This window comes from Vigna umbellata, chromosome 10 (genome assembly GCF_029865625.1).
Source record: "Vigna umbellata cultivar VRB3 chromosome 10, Vumbellata_1.0, whole genome shotgun sequence".
Lineage (NCBI taxonomy): Eukaryota > Viridiplantae > Streptophyta > Magnoliopsida > Fabales > Fabaceae > Vigna > Vigna umbellata.
In genome coordinates this window covers 12,542,567-12,559,095 of record NC_142174.1, presented here as the reverse complement: position 1 = coordinate 12,559,095, position 16,529 = coordinate 12,542,567, and the positions used below count along the sequence as shown (strand labels likewise).

At 34.5% G+C, this 16,529-nt stretch overlaps 2 protein-coding genes across 6 annotated transcripts; one reads left to right on the top strand and one right to left on the bottom strand.

Annotated features, from left to right (window-relative positions):
* The first annotated feature begins 829 nt into the window (after positions 1-829).
* LOC148191931 (DNA repair endonuclease UVH1-like) lies at positions 830-6,709 on the top strand. Of its 5 annotated transcripts, none has more exons than XR_015782674.1 (9): positions 830-1,750; positions 2,335-2,558; positions 2,745-2,833; positions 3,084-3,248; positions 3,773-4,570; positions 4,699-4,809; positions 4,886-5,146; positions 5,583-5,726; positions 6,202-6,340. XR_015782674.1 is itself a non-coding variant. In XM_088100860.1 (9 exons), exons 1-9 carry the CDS (start codon positions 882-884, stop codon positions 6,410-6,412), a joined length of 2,949 nt encoding a protein of 982 aa, XP_087956986.1. In that variant the 5' UTR covers positions 830-881; the 3' UTR covers positions 6,413-6,709. The 5 variants fall into 5 exon arrangements, 3 of the variants coding, with proteins under 3 accessions (XP_087956986.1, XP_087956985.1, XP_087956987.1); XR_015782675.1 differs by lacking the exon at positions 6,202-6,340 and adding an exon at positions 5,804-6,190; XM_088100860.1 differs by having other exon boundaries at positions 2,748-2,833; positions 5,503-5,726; positions 6,202-6,709.
* Positions 6,710-7,295: 586 nt separating this feature from the next.
* On the bottom strand, positions 7,296-10,563 carry LOC124837329 (cationic amino acid transporter 6, chloroplastic-like). Its single transcript, XM_047312661.2, has 5 exons — positions 10,179-10,563; positions 9,858-10,080; positions 9,179-9,509; positions 8,835-9,063; positions 7,296-8,314 (listed from the first exon to the last, which is right to left on the bottom strand). Exons 1-5 carry the CDS (start codon positions 10,561-10,563, stop codon positions 7,749-7,751), a joined length of 1,734 nt encoding a protein of 577 aa, XP_047168617.2. The 3' UTR covers positions 7,296-7,748.
* Between the last annotated feature and the right edge of the window lie 5,966 nt (positions 10,564-16,529).

Here is a 16,529-nt window from a genome sequence, read left to right as displayed (position 1 = left end):
GAGAATATGAGGTAGAGTTTTTGGTGAAAGATGGAACAGAAAAAAAACTTTGACGAGGGTTTTTACTTTGACTAAGGGGTAAAAGAGGAATTTCCAAAATTAGGGAGGTATAGGAAGAAATAAATTGAGGTGTAGAAAGTATCAGCCTGATGAGAAATGAAACCGCAAGGATATGTTATGGGCCTATATAAATTGGGCCAACTAAATATCTGAATTAAGTTTATTACTTCTTACACTCCATAATTACTATATGCACCTATATAATATTAGGAAAAGACTATCCTTCACCTCTACATCACATCGCACCATATTATCACTTTGACCGCCGTCACTGTATTGTCGCACTGCTGCTACAGACAAAGAAAAGAGAAGAAGAATGTTGATGAAGAGAGGGAAAATGTTGCACGAAGACAAAAAATGTTGAAATAAAAGAACTTCTTTAGGAAAGGTTTTTTTTTCAAAATATATTTCATATATTATGGACAACTCTTTGTAAACATATTTCGTTTAATAGTGATCTAGAGAACTTGTTCCAAACATTTCAAAACATTTATTTCAAGTTTTTTTTTAAAAAAATTTGTCCTGAAAATTTTATTTTTTAAATTCTGTTTTTAAAATCTTGTTCTGAAAATTTTATTCAAGAAAATCTCTGAAATATATAACTCAGAAGTTGCTTTTATAAAGAGTAAAATATCATCTTGAAAACTTGAGGGGGTATGCAAAGAAATTGTTAGGATGCAGGAAGTAAAAGCCCGAAATTAATAGGCCGGGTTTAGCCCAAATTAACATTCTCAGTGTCGTTACTTGTAGGCGGTTGATTGGTGAGAAAAGAGACGGTTGAGAGTTGAACTTCCTGGCGCGCAAAGCCTTCTCTGCAATCGATGGTTCAATTTCACGAACACATCATCACAGAGCTTCTAGAAGATTCCAATGGCGGTCTCGTGGTTCTCTCGTCCGGCCTTTCTCTCTCTAAACTCGTCTCGTCTCTCCTTATTCTACACTCCTCATCCGAGGGAACGCTCCTTCTTCTCTCTCCTTCCTCCACTTCACTCAAATCCAAAATCACCTTCCACCTCAAAACCCTAAACCCACAATTCAACCAAATCCCCGCCGAAGTCACCGCCGACCTCCCCGCGCACCACCGCCACGCGCTTTACTCCTCCGGCAATGCATTCTTCATCACGCCGCGCATCCTAATCGTTGACCTCTTGACCAACAAGTTACCGACCTCCAAAATCGCCGGGATCCTCCTCCTTAACGCGCACTCGCTCTCCGAGACCTCCACCGAAGCGTTCATTGTTCGGATTTTCCGTTCGTTCAACCGCAGCGCGTATGTGCGCGCGTTCTCCGACAAGCCGCACGCGATGGTGTCGGGGTTCGCAAAGGCGGAGCGGACGATGAAGTGTCTGCACGTGCGGAAGCTTCACCTGTGGCCGCGGTTTCAGGTTTACGTGTCTCAGGAGCTGGAGAGGGACCCGCCGGAGGTGGTGGACATAAGGGTGCCGATGAGCAAGTACATGGTGGGAATTCAGAAGGCCATTATTGAGGTCATGGATGCTTGTTTGAAAGAGATGAGGAAGACGAACAAGGTCGACGTGGAGGATTTGACGGTGGAGAATGGGTTGTTTAAGTCTTTTGATGAGATTGTGAGGCGACAGTTGGATCCAATTTGGCACACTTTAGGGAAGAAGACCAAGCAGCTTGTCTCAGACCTTAAGACATTGAGGAAACTGTTGGATTATCTAGTCAGGTCTTTCCTTGCATGTTTTTGGACTTTAATAAGCTATAATAATAGCGTTATGATAAGAGTTTAATTTCCAATCATCGTCAGTATAATTTACACGTTCAGTTAATCAGAAATATGGATGATATGATTTATAAACTAGTTTTTCTAAAAGTCAAGAAAATTATTATGCATGGCAAATTTTAACTGGATGACAGCTTATAAATCACATAAACTATTTACTCCTACGAGTATTTGCATCTCATGTTGGGGTTGCTTCAATGTAAAAGGAAGTGAGAAATGGAAAGAAAAAAAGAAAAGAAAAGGGGAGGCTGGCAGATGCAACAAGTGATGTGATGAGAAAAGAGATAGGAAGAAAATATGGTTGATAGGAGATGGAAGAAAAAGTAGGTGTATGTTTATAGTTGTGAGAATAAAATGCCTTGATTTTTGGGTATATACATGTGAGATTTTAATTGCGAAATGTAGTATCTTTATTAATTTCTCATATATTAACCTTGGTAGTTTGTTGGATTTAGCTTTAAAATAATCATCTAAAAAGTAATGTCTTTGTTGTAGTAGGGACTGATTGTGCGACTTCCTCTTGACAGGTATGATGCAGTAACTTACTTGAAATATCTGGATACATTGAGAGGGTCAGAGAGTTTTCGGTCTGTTTGGATATTCGCAGAGGCAAGCTATAAGATATTTGATTATGCAAAGAAGCGTGTTTTTCATCTTGTGAGATCAGATGGCTTGAAATTTAATGAGTTGAGTAAGGGTGTCAAGAACAAAAAGAGAAAAAGTAAGGGTGATGGAAAAGACATTGAAGAAGGTAAGATATTATTACTATGATGTTTCGTGTTCTTATTCTGGCATATATATGTTGATCTGTTGTGTTGATTAGTTAAATATATTATTAATGTAAACAATATAGGGAGAGAGTAAATGAGATTTCGAATGCCAAGTGTAGGCATGGCATTTATGTCAGCTTAATTTTATTTCGAATATGCTTGTGTAGCAGTTGATGGTACTTCGCACTCTACTTTGAATTCCGGCTTAGTTTTGGAGGAAGTCTTGGAAGAAGCACCAAAGTGGAAGGTCTTACGTGTGAGTTAGTGAGTCCCAATTGTAGAAAGTCTTTGGGTCATGTTCAATTTATGAGATTTGATATGTGAGACTGAAAAACATTAATTTGGCATTTGTTTCAATTTATGTGTTTAAAGTCTCTACTTGTTCCTTCAACATGTAGTGCCCTGAAGAGAGTTTTTTCTTTTTTAAAAAAAGCAGAAAAACGGTGAATTTAATCATGATTGTTTGATATTTTAGACTGAGGGGTGATTTGATTATACCTTTATAGGAGGTTCTTGAGGAAGTAGAAGAGGAAAGACAAAAGGCTGGTATGTTGGGGGAAGAAATATTCACTGAAGGTGAAGACACCGATAATGGCATTGTACTAGTGGCATGTAAAGATGAAATGTCATGCTTGCAACTTGAAGAATGCATCACCGGCAGTCCAGAAAAGGTTTTTGTCTCCCACTTGTCCTGTGATAGGTTGTCTTATAAAGTGTAATCTGAATGTCCATATTTGAACTTTGTTCTTCACATTGTTTAAGAGGTATAGCAATAAAATTTATGATCTGCTAGCTCATTAGATTCACTGCACGCTACCAAATACAGCCAGAATCAGAACTAAGTTACTACAATATATTGTGGGTTGGGAAACTAAATCACTTCTTTTCACTTTGTGTAGCTTTTATTGACTTTAATACTTAGATAAGACCATTGAAGCAGTCGCGGTATATTTATCTTTGATGTGATTTTTTGTTGGTTTCGATGATTTTAGTTATTCTTGTAATAGGTTGCTATTAGAAATTACTTTATCATGCATGTTATGTCTATGTTGTATGTAGCTTGGAACATTGTTTTCGTAATTATGATGGGGTTTTGCTGGATTAAATTTCCTTCTGTAGCTTCTGTTGGTTGATAATGAACAAGATTTGAAGAAACTGAGTTTTGTATCCTCTTTATTGTTTGGTATTTGAGAAGGTCATGCGTGAAGAATGGAAGAAGTACTTACTAAACAAAGTACAGCTTCGTGACATAGTGAACAAGAAAAAGAAGCCTAAGGATCCCAAACCCAAAGGTTTTGGGATTCTTGATGGAGTTACTCCCATAACACCTGCTCAGAATGCAGAAACCACCAGCATTAGTAAGCAGGAACATGATGCACTTTTGGCAGCTGCCTCAAAACTAAGAAATGTTTCTGAAAATGACAATGCTAAGGATGCTCCACAGCCTAATATTGGTGGACAGGGAAGTGGTAAAAGAAAGAGAAAAGTGGGGATTAGAAAGGTCCCGGTTGTTCTTGATGGCGTGGGAGTTCAGAACAATGATAAAGAGGAATCAGTGAGTGATAAAATTGGGATGTCTGATTCAAAAAATGAAGTCAACGAAGATGAGACTAATACTGTTAGTGCTGGTAGATTTTCTTCTGAAGGGACATCTGTGGAAAACATAGTTCTTCGGAAGCATTCTAATCCTAATGTTGCAGCAAGAACTGGGAAGCCACTTCCACCAGTGCACTTTTATGCACTAGAAAGTGATCAGCCTATACTGGATATATTAAAGCCCTCAATAGTAATTGTTTACCATCCAGACATGGCCTTTGTCAGGGAAATCGAAGTCTACAAAACTGAGAATTCCTCAAAAAGGTTGAAAGTGTATTTTCTTTTCTATGAAGCTTCAACTGAGGTTCAGAAGTTTGAGGCAAGTATACGTAGAGAGAACGGAGCATTTGAATCTTTGATTAGGCAAAAATCTATGATGATGATTCCAGTTGACCAGGTTTGTTGGATCATTTTCATCTTTACCTCTTGTTTCTCTTTTTGTTTGCTTCTTGTGTCCATTGTTTTACTGATTCAATTTTCCTTATTTTATTCTTATTATGGTGCATTTATTCTGCTGTGAATCAGAGTGGGCACTCTTTAGGATTGAATTCTACTTTAGAATCAGATTTAAATACTCCTCAAAACTCAGTAACCAGAAAAGCAGGTGGGAGAAAGGAGGCTGATAAAGAAATGCAGGTTTGTGATAATTTTTTATGCATGATGATCATATACCCGTGACGGAATTTATAATTTAGGAATTTCAACATCTCAGGTTATTGTGGACATGCGGGAGTTCATGAGCAGCCTTCCAAATGTTCTTCATCAGAAGGGAATGCGCATCATCCCAGTGACCCTAGAAGTTGGTGACTATATCTTATCACCGTTAATTTGTGTGGAAAGAAAAAGTATTCAAGATCTCTTTATGAGCTTCACATCAGGTCGTCTATACCACCAGGTCGAGACAATGGTACGGTATTACAGAATACCTGTACTGTTGATTGAGTTTTCACAGGATAAGAGCTTTTCATTCCAGGTTTGTTGACTGCAACACTTGTACTATCTCTCTTCTTATCTTCTACTTCTACTTCTTCTCCTCCTTCTCCCTGCCGTGGCCATGTCTGAGAAACTACCCATGTTGTTAGTATTATTTAATCGCACTGTCATGTGTAGACGAGGATGAGAGACTGGCAGCCCATTTCTGGGAAGGATTGCCATTAATATTTCTGTCCAAATATGTATATTAATTCCTGGGTTTCACATTTAATACCGCGTGGCCATACTGATAGAAAGTATTTTTTTTTTCGGATTTGATTAAAGTGCTTAATCCAATATAAAATATTTTTATGAAATTGTCAGTGGCATTAAACCTTTGATGGATATATTTTGCAGTCTGCTAGTGATATTGGTGATGATGTGACACCAAATAGCATTATATCAAAGTTATCTCTGCTTGCTTTACACTTCCCCAGGCTGCGGATAATCTGGTCTCGAAGTTTGCATGCTACTGCTGAAATATTTGCTTCACTTAAGGCAAATCAAGACGAGCCAGATGAAACAAAAGCAATCAGAGTGGGTGTTCCCTCAGAAGAAGGAATTGTGGAAAATGATGTGAGGTAAGTTTCTTTTTCATAGTTTAAACTCGAATAACTTTGTGCTTCCAACGGTTTAAGTGAAAACATGTGTTTCTTAGGTAGTGGATCGCAAGGTGCTGTAACTGTACAAAACTTTAACGAGTTGTTTTCTTCCATAGTTTTGAAGGCATGCTGGCGCACCTCCAGCCTTCAAGTCTAAAATGTAAAATGCTATGGATTTATGACATTGTTAATCGCAGATTCGTGGGCATATATTTATAACACATTTTGACTTCAATTAGAATTGATATTAACTACTAAGCATTGTCAGGGCTCAACTTGCTCCTGTATTTGCTTATAAATATGCACGGACTCTATGCATTATTACTATATTAATTTGAGAGCGGAAGGGCACAAATTCAGTGTTTTGGTATCAATTTGCGTCATCATTAGTGAGTTTTTATGCAGTTATTAATTTGTTCCTCACAATATATATTATATTTTACTGCCGTCACAGGGCTGAAAATTACAATACATCGGCTGTGGAGTTTCTAAGACGACTTCCAGGTGTTACAGACTCAAACTACAGGGCCATAATGGATGGGTGTAAGAGCTTGGCAGAACTTGCACTTCTTCCTGTGGAGAGGCTAGCGGAATTAATGGGTGGTCATAAAGCTGCTCGGACTCTTAGAGACTTTCTAGATGCTAAATACCCAACTTTGTTGTGAGGCTAATTAGAATAATTCATGAGTACAAAAAGGTACTATCAATTTATTCAAGTAGTCTATTATTTCGATTCTACATCATTGGTTACGAGGGCAATCCATAGTAGGCCATTCAGTTATTTAATATTTCCCTCCCGTGGTTAAGTCTATTGTAATTTTTTTGATAAAAAAATTCCCTTTCTCCTGGTTCATTCTGTTGTAATATTTCAATACTATTACTTAACAGTATGTGAGTTCGTTCAGTCTGGAATGTTGTATATGTTTTAAGTTTTGTTATCTTATATTACCATTTCTCTGTTTTTTCTACTTCTTTAATTTAGTCGAATTTTTAAGTTATTCACTTGAACAGTTAATTATATTGAAGTCAATCCGGGACGAGTCTAGAGATAGATCATGGGTAATGCCATAGTAATGAAGTGCGTAACGGACTTAATAATCTTCTGAGACCTTTTGCGTACTAAAAATCAAGTTAAATAACCTTTTGCGTGATCTAGTAATTTGATGTATCATTATTTTACTACAGTATCCACATGAATTAATTTTACATTTCCTGTTTATACGGGAGGTATTATTATGCATTCTATTTCAATTCTTTGATATCATTTGGTAAAGTACGACACACAATTTAAAAGAATTCAAGTATAAATTTCAGTCTAACCTGGCATAGATTGAAATTTAAAATTGATTGAACAGAACTAGTCGCAGAGCAGTAAACCAGTGTATAACCTAATCTTTCAGTTATTACTTTTTAAATTGTTTAAGCACAACATGTTAGATTTTAAAGGCTGAATATTAAATCGGAGAGCGACAGTTGAGTGTTCATTAGCCACGGTGCATGACCAATTTGGCATCATAGGAGCTGAAGTGACATTGATGTGGATGTGTACACTGAGCATTGGCATATCCAAGTTGTTTTAACCCAAATACAGACCCATCACCCATATATGTGATTTGTGCCGCCGAAAAGATACAATGAAAAAAGTGTTTCAGCACTCCTCACAATATTGTCCCCACCATTGGTCATTCCCATCCTTTTCGGATTCGGAGTTGATCCCCACTTCTAAGGAAAGCTGTTGTTAATTTTATCAAGAGCTTCCGTCTTTATATCATAATTATAATCAAATCAGGAAATGGCATATGCAACATTTCTTTAGAAAATTGATTCTTTCTTCTTCTTTTTTCTATATCACACCAGTTACATATATACAGAAGATTAATCCCATGCAATTTTCAACAGTAATTTTTTAACAAACTGAACTGATATTAGTGTCGTTTGAAGGCCGGGAAAAGGGAGAAGAGTTAAATTAACTTAAACGCCACACCAACTAAGCTTCAATAACTATAGCACTTGAACTTCCACCTTATTGGTTTGTGCGTTGGTTGAGCTTGAATTGACTTGATTAGCAGCAATCTCAATCTCTTCTGCTTGGTAAGTGGAGTGAACACCATAGAGTAGATAGAAGAGGGTAATGAAGCATGCCCACATAGCAAACCTTTGGAAAGACAGAACCTTTAAAGTGGTAATGAGGAAAACATTGAGAAAGATGGAGAGGGCAGGTGGCCAGGGCATGAATGGCACACACCAATCAGTAGCAGCATGTTGGGCATTGGTCTGAGGCACCTGGTGGTGGTAAAAAGCTGTGATAGTGATCATGACCCCACCAAAGAGTGGAAGACCCCACCATAGTTGATTGAATTTCCACGAAAGGGAGAAGCCCAGAGCACTGAGTGAAAAGAGAAAGAGGAAAAGGAGAGTGTAGAAAGGAGGGGTGTGACCAGTGATTACGTATCGACGGTATATCAGAGCATTGGCCACCAAGTAGAACACCACCAGCGTGCCTATGTTGATCAACTCCATTATAATTTCAAGATCAGTGAACAGAGCAATACATGCGGTGCAAACTCCTACATCAACCAAAATAAATCAATTATGCGTTCCTTCACGTTTCTTTTTTTAACTATTGCTCTTTCTTTCTTCCCTTTTCCTATTTCTGTGCTTTTTATATAAACTACATTTTCTCCTTTCATTTTCAAGATTTTCTTCTACCGGTTATCTCAAGGTTACTATGATTTTGATTCCCATATCATTTTAGGTTTAATTTTCTTCTAACAAAATTTCAACTTTATACGTGTAAACCGAACCACTAATTCCTTATATTAAACTCAACTTAAGCTTACAATAATGCCCAAAATTGTCATTACCGTAACCTCAACTACTATTTAGAAATTCACGTTTTTAAAATGAAAATAGTGTTCCGTATGTTTTCTTAAAAAGTTGCTTTGAAAGTACATTGAAATAACCTTAACAATAACAAAAGAAGGTCAGATTAAAGTTGTTGACGTTCAATCTTTTCGAAAAATGGGAGTACAGTGAGAGGATAATGATTAATTAATTAGAAGAAATAAAGAATAAAAAGAAGTTTACCCAAAAAGAGTGTGGCATTCAATGGGGTGGCTGTAGAAGGATGAACCTTAGCTAACCAAGATGGCACCAAACGTGCTCTTCCTATAACACAAAGGTATCTAGCTTGGCCTAACATCGCAACCAAGAGAGAAGCCACTATTCCCAAACTTGCTCCTGCCCCAACAAGGTTGCTCTCCCACATTCCTCCAATCTTAGCAAAAGCGAATGCAAATGATGATTTATCTGATATCTGTTTAAGTAACACCAATAATTGCCTTATCACACTCATCAAAAACCATCGTTTTTTATACTTGTAAGTGTATCAATGCAACATAGATAACTGTTGATCGAGTTCATACACCGACCTTGTTATAAGGAGCCATCATGCACAAAGATAGAGCCATAAGGCAATAGAGCAGTGTGGTTATGAGAACTGAACCAACAATTCCAATAGGTAGGTTCTTAGAAGGATCTTTGATTTCCTCTGCCAATGTTGAAGCCGAGTCATAGCCTATGTAGCTGAAGTAGACTTTAGCTGCTCCGTTTACAACACCTCTCACACCAAAAGGGGCTAGCCCTTTTGGACTGACCAAGTTTTTCACACTTCCAGTGCAATAACCACTCACAATGATGAATCCAAAGAAAATCACATGGAAGATTGTCATGATGAGGTTCAACATGGAACTTTCCTTGGTACTGCAATCAACCAAAACTCCTTTTATAATCATATTCTTTGGGCAATTTTCAATTAATCAAGAAAAAAAAAGGGAACAAGTCAATTTTAATTGATACATTTTATTTTCAAGTATTTATAAAGAGATTTATATCTACCTGGGAACTAAATCTAGTCACAGCTCAACTGTTTGATAAAAAACTTTAAAGAGAAAAAACTAGAAAGTAGATACAGAAGGAGTTAATCTCTTTCACAAGACAGGATAACGTGTTAAATGAGTAGTTTATGTAAGGAAAACTTGATCACCAAGCTAAGAAAAGTGACAAGAGAAAAGTGGCAGACACGGTGGAGGAAAACGTGAGAAAAATCACCTATAGCACAAGCAGAGAGTGAGAAGAATAATAAGAGAAACAGCTGGGAGATCCAACATGTTATAGTCCTTTGGCAATCCATGCAGTTTCACTCTCCACACGTTTGGATCATTTTGGCCAAATGCAAAGCTCAAATACTCTGTGAAACTCCTTGATACAGCAGCATTAGAAAGCACATACTCCATTAGTATATTTGCCCCAGCAAAATACCCCACAAATTCTCCTACACCAACAACCACACAAAAGACAAGGAAGTTCAATCAATGACAAGGAAGAGAATCAAGTGAAAAAACTTCAATAAAAAGGTTCTTTATATTATACCAAAGGTTAATCTTAAATAGCTGAAAGCTCCTCCTGCTACTGGGACTTGAACAGCAAATTCAGTGTAGCACAAGGAGGAGAGAAGAGCTGATAATCCAGCTATAATATAGGATATGAAAACTGAAGGACCAGATTGATGATGGGCAACAGAACCAGTTGTAACAAAAACACCAACACCTAGCATTCCACCAAGTCCAAGAGCTACAAGATCATACCACTCGAGACTCCTTTTCATGTCTGCTCCAGACCTTTGTCTCCCTTGGTTCAGTTCCTGATCAGGGGTCCAAGTGGCTAGCATTCTCTTTTTCAGTCTTTGAGGAGTTTGAGAAAGAGAATGGAAATAACTTGACAAAGTTGTCTTCTTATTGGTTGCAGTGTTAGCCATTGATATGTATTAGCACCGAGTTTCTTTGCTTCAGTGGGTGGCTTGAAGATTTTAAATATGCATTTGGGAGGGGAACCCTGCTTTCTTTCTTCAGTTCATAAGAGGCCAATCCTATCTCCTCTGTGTACTTAGCATTTCTTGAAAGTATACATACTTATCCTCTTCACTTTTTAGAAATTGAATGATAAATCAATTGGATGAAATAAGATTCATATTTGGTATTTTATAATGAAAATGAAATAGGATAAAGGTTTCATCATGTTATCTAGGAAGTAAATGGAATGGTAAAAATATAGCAAAAAGTAGATTAATACTTTCATATCCAAAGTGGGGGAAGAGGAGGTTTACAGGTGTTTCGGGTATGGGGTTGATGTCATTTATTCAAAGCACTCCAAACTGTCCTGAAGACTGGATGGACTTTTTAATGGTCTTCCACCATCCAAGTTACATTGTTCGCACTCCAGCGGTTATCACAACAAGTGACGCATATAATATGCACGATCTCTCTCAAACTATATTTGGAACCTTTATTTATAATAGTTGTGATGTGTCTTTACTTTTCAATGACCTAATGACAGCTCAATCACACCTTAATCTGCATTAGGAACTTAAAGAGTCATTACTGTGTGATTGGACCGTCATTAGGCCATCAAAAGGTAAAAACTCGTCACAATAAGTATTAGAAGTAATAATGTTAGGGAAAAAGTAGATTACTACTCTTTATCCAGACTAATGGTTAAGAAATAAACTTTAAGTCTAAATCAGAAAATAGTAAATATTTCTATAGAAATGATACAGTAGGTCAAATAAATACTAAGTTTCACTCTAATAGAATCTAAATCATTACTCTGATACTAGGTTAAGAAGTGAATTTTAAACATAGTTTAATCTTGATTATATAATATGGATCTCCAACCGTAATTCTCATGCTTCGTTTTTCATCTTATTTTAAACAATCTCAGTAACTTGACAAAGATTAATATGTCATAAGATTTTTCTTGCGATCATTATTGGGCATTCGATATCAACTTTCTTGTAAAGAAGAAAATATTATTTTCAAAATTTTTGGCGAATCAGAATGTCTGTAATTGGCATTTGACTTCCCAGAATGCAGAATCTGAATGATCTGCATTACATAGATCATTTATGATCTGCATGAATGTATATGAGTTACCTACCCCACACGGAATTCTGAGATATATATAGTACACTCGTGAAGATGATTACATATGAAATTCTATTATGTGCACTTCTATTTGTTACTTACACTGTACGAAACTCTTGATTCTGGTTAAAAAGTTTAGTGAAGATGACCTAATTAAGGAACTTTATCAAAAAGCTTTTGACGTTGTCTTGAAATTAGCCTGGTTCAACCAATCGCTGCATATGTGTGTGTGTACATCCAAAGTGCACTACCAAGCTTACTGCACTTGATAACTTCCTCAGTAAATAAATAATAGAAATGAAAATCCGTTATAGCAGTTAGCAGTTAGAGGTATAATAATTTCTTTCTTACTTTCAAATCAAGCAAGATATTTCACAGTATTCATGTATGCTGTGAATCTTACTCTCAGATAAAGTGTATATATTTAAGGTGGTCCATCACTCCTGATATCTCCACGTGTTACAATGGAAAACCTCAGAATCCTTATTGCGTTTGGATCATTCAGTGTCCTTCATTTTATCAGTGGTTATTTAATCATTGAAAAAATTGGCTGAAATTGACATCATTATCAATGTTACAAGGTGAAGTTTTGGATGCTGTAGGACAAGATAACGAGAAGTATCTCATGCTATGAACACTCCAATTAATCTAATCCGCTGCTAGCTATGATCAATCCAATCGCAATTTGGAAGATGACATGACATCTAACTATGCAACTTTCACATTTCAACCTCCGAAAGATCATGGGATCAAATGCATACTATTCCAAGTTATCCATAAGTACAACCCTATTAATGAATTTCGTGTCAAATAAAGTTATCACCTTGTTCAAATGAATCTATAAATTTATTTAAAATAAACCAATACTTTACTGATAAATAGTCCATACTTTGTTATCTTTTAAATAATAATAATATAGATATTATTGGAAAGTTTCACAGTATATAATTCAAATTTCATTTTATAAAGTTAGATTAAAATTAACCTTTTAATATATATATATATATATATATATATATATATATATATATATATATATATATATATATATATATATAAGTACTATTTTGGTATGAACAGATGTAAAGGTGTGATAATATATAATGGTAAATCTAGTGAAGGATTAAAGTTATGTAAAAAATATAAACATGATATTACTTGCTAGATAGCCGTCATTTGGTGATAACTTGGGTTATCTATATCTCTTGGACACGATTGTCCTTTTCTTCCCCCAAAATCTATGCAATAATTAGATAATTAGCTTTAAACAACATTGCATTTAGACCCATGCATTATGCAAAACAAAAAGTCTGTATGATGCTAACTGTGCTTTTTTGCATTTGGGGTCACATAGAGGATTATAAAGATTATTGAAGAAAGTGGTAAGAATCTTGAGATGCTTTTATTAGGAGAAAGGACCTAATAGTAGTAGCCATAGCTAGGATAGGGAGTCCAATTTTAGATGTTTTCATTGTTGGGTCTGTCAAGGAGAAGATTCACTCGAGAAACACAATCAGATTTGTTTGAGCCACTTACCGAGACAAATTATCGACTCTGATACCATTATTGAATCTATCAAGGAGGAGGTTCACCTGGGAGACACAATCACCAATGAGACCTTAGCCCAACCATATAAAGGATTGATACCACTCTCTACCAAAAACCTTAAGACAATGAGTTTATAGATCTTTCACCTTTATACAGTGTTCTACTTTCTCATTTCTATCTAATGTGTGGGTTGTGAATTGTGACGAGTAGCAAAGGAAGAATTAAACCTATATTTGAAGGCATAAAGCTATAACATGCATTATTATGTGAGATTGTTGATGCATCCATACCAAAAATGATAGTATCATAGTGTTTGGAGTGCTAAATTAATGCCTTTGGAATAATAAGAATGCTCTTGGCAGGATTGTGATGGTTGAAGGTTGAATAAAGTAGTTATTGTAAAAGGGAGGCATATTTCATAGCAAATGATTATTTCTTCATTAGCAATTAACTTAACCAAAAGCCTAAGTTCTAGGAAGGGAATAATGGATCAAAAGTATATAATTCTGCGGACACCTCAAAAGCCTTTTGCATTGTGCTGAATCTTGCACATTATTTTATTTAAGTTGGTTAGAGAAGAAATATAAATATATAATTTTTCTTTTATTTCAACTTTTAAAGAGTTTGATTAATGTTTCGTTATTCAAATAAAATTGTTATAGTTAATTAGTACATTTAAGTTATTTTCTATTTTAAGGTTTTGTCTATGGAATAAATGGAAATGATATCACCCCCAACCACTTATATCAAGACGATATTGACTATATGAACCAATAAAATTATATTAACCTAAGGTGTATTATTCTATTAAAACAAAAAATATTAAATTTTTTTGGACATATTCAATCTAGATTCATTTAAATAAAAGTCTATTGAAACACTATAAATAAGATACCATTTATGAGGTATACATTATTAATTTATTACTCTATTTATTATACCTCTTACATATTTTGTTATTATAACTTCAAATCTTTAGTCACCTAAAATTAAAGTGCACCTAATTTTTAAATACTAAAAAAATATTCATGATCACCCAAAACATGAATAAATACATAAATACATGAAGTGCACCAAAAGATTAAAACAAAATATAAGTAAATCATATAACAAATTAATATCACGCTAAAATTTTAAAATAATGAATTAACGAATCTTGTTGTTTTACATTCTCAAAAAAAAACTTAGATTCACACTTAAAATTCTAACATATATATGATATAATAAAAGAAAAACAAATATTCAAAAAGGATGTATATAAAATAAAGGTACATGTATATTATTTCCTAAATATTATTCCAAATTTTATGTGGGATAATACAAACTAGGTTTTACACTTATATATATTAAATATACAAATTTACTATTTGAGACTAAAAGGAATATGATTGATTGGAAGTATAAAAAAATACACTAACTAAAGAATGCTCTTAAAGAAATAAATTTACACGGATAAGTTTTTTTTCCAAACAATAATGCAGACGAAAAAGTGGTAAAGTATAGCACGGTCATTAGAGAAAAAAAACCTTTCTGACCTTCGTTTATAGCATAAAAATAGCAACACCACGCAGCAAAAAAATGATCAAACCATCACGTTGTATGCATAACTATTTGCACTCCCCTTTTTATCTACTCCAAATAAAAATAAACTTAAACTAGAATTAGAATTAAACTTTTGTGGTATTTAAACTGTTTGATAGGGTGGAGAAAGAAAACTGGTAGGGTGCAAGAAGCAGTATCCGAGATTTTGTGTATTTTTCAAGAGAGTTCAAGTTGGGTTTGGGTTCATCCCAACCTCATTTTGTCTTAGTATTCCATTAAAAATATATATATATTTTTTTTAACTATTAAATATTTAATAAAGAAGTTTATGCATGGCATTATATTTATATTAAATTTATTATATTTAAAATATATTTACAAAAATATAGCTTTTTTTAAGTTTTATATTTACTTTATTCTACAAATTAAGGAAATGTAATTATTAAATTGGTATATTCTCGATTCCCCTATTTTATATTTTGATTAGATTGAATTCAAACTTAAATTAAGTGTACCTTCGTTGAACTTATAATAAAAAAAACTGAGATAAAGATAAATTTAAACTTTTTTGAAAAAAAATGGATGAAACTAAAAATCATTTATTTAAAACTAGTAACATGTTCAGACAGAGGTTATTTAAAGTTGTTTATTTATTTTTATGGTAAAAATGAAAACCTTTGGTAATTGCCATATTTGTGGAATGCAATGTGTAGGGTTAGAATTTAAGAATTTAGGTAGTTGGCATTTAAGGCTTTTACCCAAACGCAGCAAATCAAGTGATTGAACTTTTGGAACACGTCATGCTCTAGCTATTAGGACCACTTTTAATAGTGATGCAACACTGATCTTCTATTTGACAATGACATCCACAAACTCTAAGATTTTTATCGTTTTCTATTATTTTCTATTCCACAACTACTAATCAAACATCACTATTCGGATGTTTGATTAAAATTTTGGATTAAACATGTTTTTAGTCCCTAAACTATTTATCGTTTTTGATTTTCGTCCCTCTTTCAAAGTAAGGTACAATTTGGTTCTCATTCTTTTCGAAATTTTTAAACGGTGTTAGTTTTCGAGGACTAAAACGAACGTTTTCGAAAAGAATGAGGACCAAATTGTACCTTACTTTGAAAGAAGGACGAAAACCAGAAACGACCAATAGTTTAGAGACTAAAAACATATTTAACCCTAAAATTTTCAATGATATTTGCTTCAACATCTACCATTAATGGCCTTTTCTTAAAACACAAGCAGTAACAACTCTTCTGTGAAACATACTGTGCATGCATCACAAGATGCACTGTTCATTGGCCTATTTATATTTACATATATGTTGGCAAGTGAGGTTGGTGGAGAAAGAAAAAGTATAAGGGTTGGATTAAAAAGCACCTACTCCATTTATATATAATACTATGCCCACAACATCACTGATAATAAGAATAGATAATCTTGCACAATCACTCCTTTCTCTAGTTGCATCAATAATAAAATTACCAAATTAAAATTACACTATATATCCTGCTCAAAATTTTCTAAATTTCTAATTAGTTAAGTTATTAAGGTTGACCGATTTTATATTAATCCAAATTAGATTTTTATATTTGTATTTAATTGTAATGATATTTTTTATTCAACTGTCATTAAAAAAATTAACCACGGAAACTTAACTAGTCGTAATGTCACTTCTCCCTGTTAATATTCTAACTAT